We start from the raw sequence: 9,065 nt of genomic DNA, 5'->3' as shown, positions 1-9,065 counted from the left end.
AAAATAGAGTAACTCTATAATAGAATTTGAATTTGCTCCAATAATACTCTATTTTAGAGTAGAAAATAGAGTGATGAACAAAAAAAAAAATTATTTTATATTTGGAGTAAATCTATTTTTATCTATTATAGAGTGAAAATAAAGTACTAATAGAGCATTTTTACTCTAAACTCTATTTTAGAGTGAAACATATAGTGGAGTTGGAGATGCCTTAATAAATCCAAAAGAGTTAACGAGGCGAGAGGTGATGGAAAGAAAACGTTAATGTAATAAAAGAAACTGCGTGTATAGACACGAATGCTCCAAATGTTTGCATGTGGCCCACGTGTCATCATCCTTCTCCCTACTTATTACACATACTCGCATGCATTCTTGTTGCAAACATAGTTAAACATTTCTGAACCATCAGAGAGACAGATCGAGAGTGAGAAAATGGAGAAAAACAAGAGAATTTTCACGTTTTTGCTTGTGATTATGTTCTTCCATGGAGTTATGATGATGAGATCAATTGGGTATGAAGGAGAAGAAGAGCAGGGAGGAGGAGGAAGAGAAAGAGGAGGGTTCATGATGAAAGAGTCGAGACAGGTGATCAAATCAGAAGGTGGAGAGATGAGAGTTGTGATATCTCCAAGGGGAAGGATCATTGAGAAACCAATGCACATTGGGTTTCTAACAATGGAACCTAAAACCCTCTTTGTCCCTCAGTATCTTGACTCTAACCTCCTCATCTTCATTCGTCAAGGTCCCTCTCTCTCTCCCTCACATCTCCCTTCCTCTCTATAATTCATTAGTTTCTCGCTCTCAATATACATGCTTACTTGCAGGTGAAGCAACACTTGGAGTGATATGCAAAGACGAGTTCGGAGAGAAGAGATTAAAAGGAGGTGACATCTACTGGATTCCAGCTGGTTCTGCCTTTTATTTGCTCAACACAGGTCGAGGCCAGCGCCTTCATGTCATTTGCAGCATTGATCCATCGCAGAGTCTTGGTTTCGAAACTTTCCAAGTACGTAACTTAGCTTTGACATTTAACTCGAGCTAATCAAAGTCACGTTGATTTATAAATAATTTTGATGTATAGCTAACTGCCTCACTTTTTGCTTCTGTGTAATAGCCGTTCTATATTGGTGGAGGTCCATCGTCTGTTCTCGCCGGCTTTGATCCAGACACTATAACTTCAGCACTCAACGTTAGTACAATTCCAATCTAAATAATTATTATATATTCGATTTTTTTTCCTGCGTTTAATAATAACAATATTCTTTTGTTTCGGCATTTACGTTTGTGATTACATCTTTCAGAATTATTTTTTAACACTGAAATATTTTCTTTTAAAAAAATATGAATTTTATTATTCATTTTTTGAGGTAAACATAGAAACTTGTGTTTGAAACTCTCATATTAGTCTTGTCAATTTCATTCTCGTATTGTTCTTTGTACTTATGTATAGGTTTCTCGACCGGAGGTGCAACAGCTGATGACGAGTCAAGTCCGTGGCCCAATTGTGCACATCACGGAACATGCTCCCACAATGTGGACCGACTTCTTAGGGTTGAGAGGTGAAGAGAAACATAAGCATCTCAAGAAACTTTTGGAGATGAAACAAGGAACCTCTCAAGAACAAGAATTCAATCCATGGTGGTCTTGGAAGAATATAGTAAGCTCGATTCTGGATGTAACCGGAGAAAAGAACCGGGGTTCAGGATCTTCCAAGTGCGAGGACTCTTATAACATTTATGATCTGAAAAACGATTTTGAAAACGACTATGGGTGGAGTAAAGCTCTTGATTATGATGATTACGAGCCTCTCAGATACTCAGGCGTTGGTGTTTATCTAGTAAATCTCACTGCGGTATAGTTCGTATCTCTTAGTTGAATACTAGACTAAACATGATTAGGAATATCAAAATTATGGTTAGTTAAGTTAGTCCAGATAAAACCAATTATAAACCGGAACTAACCGTTGGAATTTCAAACCTTGTTTCAGGGATCGATGATGGCTCCCCATATGAACCCAACAGCTACAGAGTACGGCATCGTTTTGTCTGGTTCTGGAGAGATTCAGGTCGTGCTTCCAAATGGAACTTCTGCTATGAACATGAGAGTCTCTCCAGGCGATGTGTTCTGGATCCCTCGCTACTTCGCATTTTGCCAGATCGCATCTCGGATCGCACCGTTTGAGTTTGTTGGATTCACAACGTCGGCTTACAAGAACCGGCCTCAGTTTCTTGTTGGGTCCAACTCGCTACTGAGGAGTCTCAATCTGACGTCACTGGCGATGGCATTTGGAGTGGACGAAGGGACGATGAAGAGGTTCGTTGAGGCACAGAGAGAAGCTGTTATTCTACCCACCGCATCTGCGGCACCCCCACACGAAGGTGAACCTGAGCGTTTCGGTTCTGATCACATATTTACTTGAACAAGGAGAATGTGACAAACTTGTCTTTTGTATGTAGTAGACATATGAGTGTGTGATGTCGGTATGTTTTTCTTTTTCTGAAAATAACAATAAAATGGTTATGATGTTATCTTTGAATTCGTAAATTAGGTCTTTAGAAATGTGAAATGAAATTTAAATTAGTCGTGTAGTTATTTCAAAAAGGAAATTAACTTTAAACACATTGACTGGACATCTTTCATGTTTGTAAGTTCATGATTTTACAAATGTATACTTCAAATTATAAACGGAAAACCCGATCCACAAACGTAAAACATTAGTAACTAAATGTAAACAAAAAGGATAGTACCAGGACCCATATTCATTCATCATACATGTTGGGCGTTTTTATCATAATTGTTATTGTCCTGAGTTATCAACTTTTTTTATCCCACGTTGACTGTGATGGAAATAAAAAAAATGGGATAACGAGGTTGATCAATCAGGAAAATTAACAATTATGATAAGTAAAACGCCCAACATGTACGAATATGTGTATGCATGAAGGTCATTATCATCGTGTATCAAAACTAAAACTACTAATTGGCTATTTCTACAGGTTACCGGCAATATAGCATACAATGAAACCCTAACGCAAAAAGGTAAAACATTGTAACAAAATGTAAATTAATTCAACACAAAAGAAAAAGTAATGTAAATTTCCCACGTCACAAGACCGTAATGGAATAACAAAATAGGAAGACGAAGTTGACAAAATCAGGACTATTAACAATTACGACAAGACGTCCAACATTTATAAATATGTGCATGTATGAAGAACATTATCATCGTGTCTCAAAACCAAAACTATTATTCGATCATGTCTCCTACAACCACAATGATTTTTCTTTCTCTTCAACTCATTACATCTTTTCTCTTTACCGCCATTGCCTCATCATCACCTCCCGGTGGGTTCACCATTGACGTAATCCACCGTCGCTCTAATTCATCCTCTTCTCGTTTCTCTAAAACAGATGATGATCAGCTCGGATCACCCTACGCCAATACTGTCTTTACCACCTCCGAGTATCGAATGAAGCTACAAATCGGTACTCCTCCTATCGACATCGAGGCCCTCATAGACACGGCAAGTGGCATCGTATGGACACAATGTTTGCCTTGTCTTAGCTGCTACGACCAACAAGATCCCATATTCGACCCTTCAAAATCCTCAACCTACAAGGAGAAAATATGCGACCAGGACCCTAACAACCCTTGTCGTTACGAGGTTACCTACGCAGACCAAAGCTATTCCAAGGGAGCGTACGCGACCGAGACGGTCACGTTCCAATCGACTTCAGGACAACCCTTTGTGATGGCTCAAACAAACATCGGTTGTGGCCACAACAACTCGGTGACTTTATCTCCTGCCGCTTCGGGCATTATTGGTCTAGATCGGGGAGCTTCGTCGCTCATCTCGCAAATGAGCCAAAACTTTTTTAGTTTTTTCTCTTACTGTTTCTCTCGTAAAGAAACTAGTAAGATCAACTTCGGAAGTAACGCTGTTGTGTCGGGAGACGGAACTGTATCAACCACTATGTTTAGAAACACGGAGAAACCTAACTTCTACTACCTAAACCTAGACGCGATAAGCGTTGGAGAGAACCGGGTTGAGACAATGGGGACACCCTTGTACTCCTTAGAAGGGAACATTATCATAGACTCTGGAACCACTTACACTTACTTGCCCGATAGCTTCTGCAGCAAAGTGAAGGATGCGTTGGATAGCGTCGTGAAGGTGGAGCGAGCAGCTTTTTCGGGGGATATGTTGTGCTACAATACTGCCGACATAGATATATTTCCGGTGATCACAATGCACTTCTCGGGTGGTGCGGATCTTGTGTTGGATAGATACAACATGTATGATAACACTGGAGATAACTATTGTTTGGCGATTTCGTGTGTTGGTCCGACGGAAGATGCAGTCTTTGGGAACAGAGCACAGAACAACTGGTTGATTGGTTATGATACTTCTTCGGAGCTTGTTTCTTTTAAGTCCACTGATTGTTCTGCGTTGTATTAAGAGAAAATAAACCAAAAGAGTTTCTCTGTTATAGTATTTAACTTCAGTATGTAGTAGTCTTTTTATTAAAACTATACACAATATGCTTATGGTTTAGGGAACGAACAACATGCCAACGTCATATGTCCTAGAACTAATATACAGAGAGCTTCATGTTTAAATGTCTCCTCTCAATCACTTTTTTTTTTGTCTTTTCAAATGATGACTATTGTTTAAAATTATTTAAATTCTCATATCAATCTAAATATTAGATGTAAGAGCATGATGCGCACATCAGTGGCAGAAAATATGAGTCTCTAAACATAATTAATATACTATTAAAAAAAGAGACAATGTGTAGAATATCCCTAATTAAGGTCTAAATTTGCTGAATGCCCATAATTATGGATAACTTAAAAAAGAGTAACCTTTTGACACTGTGCGGACGAAAATGCCCTTATGCTTTGTCGAAAACAAGTAACTCTAGATCTATCAGCTAAATATTTACATAGCAGGTAATAATCTATATACCAACTAACATATCCGCTAATAATTTCAGTATCATCTAACAATCTATGTATCAAACAAATGTATCGACTAACAAATCATATATCAGTTAATGAAACTATTAACAATTACTTAGTTATCTATTGAATAGCTCCAAATCTATTTGTAACAGCTAACACTTCATGTATCGATTAAGAATCCATTAAAATCTAAATAATAGCAGGTACGTAATAAAATATCTACTAACATATATATTATCTAAAAGTTGATTGTGATTCGAAATGGGAAACATTGGAATTGGGGTGAAATAATAAGATTAGCATTATGAGTGTTAAAAGAATCAGAATAAAAAAATAAAGATTTGTGTTGAATTAAAAGATGATTTGAAGAATTTGTACGAGAGATAAAGAGATTAGAACACATAAAAGGGAGAAGAAAGAGAGATAGAGATAAGGGTATTATAGTCATTAAAAATATTAAAAAGAAATAAAGTTATATGGTAATTACATGGGTTTCTGGTTGCATCTACGCCAATTACTCTTAAAAAAAATTAAAAAGGATGAGAAAGATGTAGAAAAAAAGCAAGGACGCTTCTTTTTTCATAAAATTGTAGAAAAAAGCAAGGAGGCTTCTTTCTCATACGAAGTTTTTCTGCCATTTAGCAATTTTTGAATGGTAGAATTTCTTTTTAACATTTAAATTTAAATACTCACAAATAATCATATTTAAATACTAATATAATAATTATTAGAGACTTAGACTGAGAGACTATACATTAATGATGCTCTAAACTGATGTAAAAAACATTACATAAAACAGTTAACTATATTTTTGAAACATTCATACGAAATCATCATAACCCAGTTTTTTTCAAAATTCAAACAACTTTCGTTTCTAAGAATTAAAAAAAAAAGTCTTGTTCATTGAATTGATTATATGCAACACTGATTTTTACGATGCATTACTAAAAGTGTCATGCCAAATACAAAATTATCATAACCATAATAAGTTTTCAAAACTTTGAGTACTGTTTTTTATTTGATTAAAAAAAGAGTATTGTTTCTATTTATTAAAAAAAATTCTCTTGTTCATTGAATTGATTATGTAAGCAACTTTGATTTTGTAAGATACAATAATGTGTCATTACTCATTAGTTTAAGATCTAATCTTATATAATAAATCAGAGTTTTCTCTCACCTCCTCTAGCCATGTCAGCACGGAGAGAGGGGCTTTTGCCGATACGTGTCGCTCAGCCAGTCCCCCGTGATTCTTTTATTTCGGCTGTTCTGTATTAATTTTAGTGTCTTAGAGTTGGGCTTTTATTTAATTGAATAGTTTTGGCCCGTTTACAGACCCAATTGGTATTAAGTTTGTCGCCGTCTTCCTCTTTCTGAAGCGACATCGACGATGTAATTCACCAACTTAAACCATCGATCCAAAATCTGAAACGCCTCGCGATCCATAAATCATTTCTTTACTGAGTTTTCTTAATTAACCCACTCCGTCTACATGAATCAATCAATATACCTCTTCGTTTTCCACAGTAAATGGTTTAAGCTTCATGTCGCTCGCAGATGTTTTGGGAGGCGAGAAACATGGAAACTGATGAGTGTTGACATGTAGCTCATCGAAACGTAAGCACAATCATCTCATACTAACCTTCTAAACAATTTCATTTTTTTTCCAATTTATGAATATTTTGTTTTTTTTTGCTTCCCTCAGTCTGGATGGTGCACGGAACTGTTTCTATATATGCTTCGCCACTCCAGGTTCAGAAAACCTCTCACCGAAGGCTCTGTCTACAGTCTAAGAATGTGACCCGGAGCAACCCCAAATTCCGGTTATCTGAAGGGCCCGTGTCAATACGTTTCAATGATAAAACGGCTTTTGATAAGGGATCAAATAATCAGGGATAGACCCTACAATGGTATCGCAAAACTGAAAAACAAGTGCAGCTCTTCCTCCGAGGTAAGAGCCTTCCATTTGTTTCTGTTATTCTCCGAGTGACATTTTCTACTACTAGCCTCATGTTCTCAGTTCAGGTATACATGAGTAACATTCTCTGTTAATTTCTTTTGATATAGTGCAACTCAGAGCCATGGGTCAAGTCTTATCTAAGGCTATGATGCAGTTATATTACTCCGAGTTGGTTACTTGAAAGCTGAAACAATGCTTCAAACTGCCGATGAACAAGTCATGACCTTAAAGAAGCATAGTGCTTTTCTGGCTCAGTTAGCAGCAAAAACAAATCAATATGCAGAGTCAGTTAGCAGAAACAATCATATCTAACACTTGATTCGTGCTCAGGTCTGTAAGTTTGCTTTGTTTACTGAATTTTATTTTTTCTGAGGATCCTTCTAACCATGTGTTTCACCTTGTGACAGATAACTCAATTTTGGAACAATTAACATGTGGTTCCTCCTTAACCCACCTGGAAAGGCAACCATTCATGTGGCAAACGTGTATTCTTTAATGCAACATATGAGACTCAATTCAACTTCGTCAATGAGACCTGTGCTGGTTATTGGTTCCTCGACAAGTAAGATGCTCAAATAATAGTCTGTTACTTACACTTTCATCATAGACGCCTACTCAAACATGACACATTATTCACCACATGTTGTGTTAATCTAATGGTCATTGCTTCTCAAGTTCTTCGATGTATGGATGTGTTCAGAAAATATAAACAGTAACGGTGCCAGAGCTTGATTCATCACCACAGGTCAATACCGTACTAGGTTCTTATTTTTAAGCATGACCCGAGTGTGGAGGACCCGTTGCGATCTCCCTTAATGTCTCCCGCATCTCTGCTGTCAGTAGAGCCTACACTTTTCAGTTGCAGCCGTCCAAATTCAAATTCTCTTCCAACTATCAGACATTCACTATCTCCGCTCTTCGATCGCAACTGATATAGACACAGTAGTAGCTATCTAACATTGGGATACACGTAAGTCCATCGTTATCAGAATGCCTTTTCATCTATAATCATCTGAAAAGTGACATTAAATGGTGTGTTGATAGGGAGACAATCACAACCCTGACGATGATATACCGGGAGCCACATATGTTTTCTGCAAGAGTTCTGAGGGAATGAAGCTCATTGGTAGCTACTGGCCTTGCTCACATCAGCTCGCAAGTCAAAATGACAAAAACTTCTCAAGTTTCAGAGATTACGACCCTATTTACTCGCAAGTCTTGATATACCTGCTATGTTTTCAAATAATGCGCACAATAAATTCGTACTTTGCACTTATTCAAGACTTTTGCTTTGCTTATTCGCTACTTTTGGTCAGCTTACTAACAGAAAACAACAGTGTCCTACAAACTTAATGAAAGGGTGATGTTTTCTCCATCCAAGTCACCTAAGTATGGTCAGAGAAGAGAAAAAACACAATAGTAGCTATCTAACATCCAACCACAGATTTACATTGGAAGTCCATGCAAATGCACGCACACGATGGTTTCGTTCTTAACATATTTCCATCCTAAAACTTAACAATGTTACTAATAACTAAAATAAATATATATATATATATATATATATATATATATATATATATATATATATATATATATAGAGAGAGAGAGAGAGAGAGAGAGAGACTGCACCAAAGAGTCAAAAAAAATTCCTATAGATAAAAGCAAAAGACTTTTAGACAAGTACATGCATGCAACTCAGAGAAAAACATATTTTCCTTTCCTCTAAAGTCATTTTGAGAGTTCATTGAATGAACAATTAATTTCCATTGTTTAGTTTTTCGTAAAAATATAAATCAACAGTAACCATTTTTTAGTATCGGTAGTGAAATATCTCTAATAATTAGGAATCTAGGAAGCCAAAATATGAAAAGATATATAATAGTAAAACATAACTCATAATGTGAAAGTGAACTTACCATTAATCATCAAATAAACACAAATACAAATATATCTGAATTGAACAACACTAAAAAAAATAGAATGGGAAATAACATGTCAATATACTTAACATAAATGGATAGTTCCAAAGTTCACAAAATCTTGTTTACTCCCCAACCCTTCAATTTCACATTTGGCTCATGATTTCATATTTGAGACTTTATTTTTAATTGTCGGGCTACTAATTTGACATCTATCCAT

General features: G+C 36.4%; 2 protein-coding genes and 1 long non-coding RNA gene across 4 annotated transcripts; all 3 read left to right on the top strand.

Annotated features, from left to right (window-relative positions):
• The first annotated feature begins 365 nt into the window (after positions 1–365).
• On the top strand, positions 366–2,532 carry LOC106352587 (vicilin-like seed storage protein At2g28490). Its single transcript, XM_013792210.2, has 5 exons — positions 366–742; positions 825–1,006; positions 1,115–1,189; positions 1,451–1,852; positions 1,988–2,532. Exons 1-5 carry the CDS (start codon positions 433–435, stop codon positions 2,417–2,419), a joined length of 1,401 nt encoding a protein of 466 aa, XP_013647664.1. The 5' UTR covers positions 366–432; the 3' UTR covers positions 2,420–2,532.
• A 567-nt stretch (positions 2,533–3,099) lies between these two features.
• Positions 3,100–4,718, top strand: LOC106356618 (aspartic proteinase CDR1-like). The gene has a single exon (XM_013796349.2). It carries the CDS (start codon positions 3,210–3,212, stop codon positions 4,458–4,460), a length of 1,251 nt encoding a protein of 416 aa, XP_013651803.2. The 5' UTR covers positions 3,100–3,209; the 3' UTR covers positions 4,461–4,718.
• Positions 4,719–6,221: 1,503 nt separating this feature from the next.
• On the top strand, positions 6,222–8,221 carry LOC106356620. Of its 2 annotated transcripts, XR_002653175.2 has the most exons (6): positions 6,226–6,580; positions 6,669–6,914; positions 7,031–7,253; positions 7,331–7,485; positions 7,624–7,893; positions 7,968–8,221. It is a non-coding gene; the product is annotated as an uncharacterized LOC106356620 (long non-coding RNA). The 2 variants fall into 2 exon arrangements; XR_001272125.3 differs by having other exon boundaries at positions 6,222–6,580; positions 7,331–7,893.
• The last annotated feature ends 844 nt before the right edge of the window (positions 8,222–9,065 follow it).

This window comes from Brassica napus, chromosome A7, assembly GCF_020379485.1.
Source record: "Brassica napus cultivar Da-Ae chromosome A7, Da-Ae, whole genome shotgun sequence".
Lineage (NCBI taxonomy): Eukaryota > Viridiplantae > Streptophyta > Magnoliopsida > Brassicales > Brassicaceae > Brassica > Brassica napus.
This window is presented reverse-complemented; position numbering and strand designations above follow the sequence as displayed.

What these genes read in the sequence shown, in the direction of transcription:
- LOC106352587 (XM_013792210.2), top strand. Translation starts at nt 433, where the DNA reads ATGGAGAAAAACAAGAGAATTTTCACGTTTTTGCTTGTGATTATGTTC. An exon ending in CCTCATCTTCATTCGTCAAG is followed by an intron (nt 743 to 824) that starts GTCCCTCTCTCT and finishes GCTTACTTGCAG; the next exon opens with GTGAAGCAACACTTGGAGTG. An exon ending in ATCTAGTAAATCTCACTGCG is followed by an intron (nt 1,853 to 1,987) that starts GTATAGTTCGTA and finishes ACCTTGTTTCAG; the next exon opens with GGATCGATGATGGCTCCCCA.
- LOC106356618 (XM_013796349.2), top strand. Translation starts at nt 3,210, where the DNA reads ATGAAGAACATTATCATCGTGTCTCAAAACCAAAACTATTATTCGATC.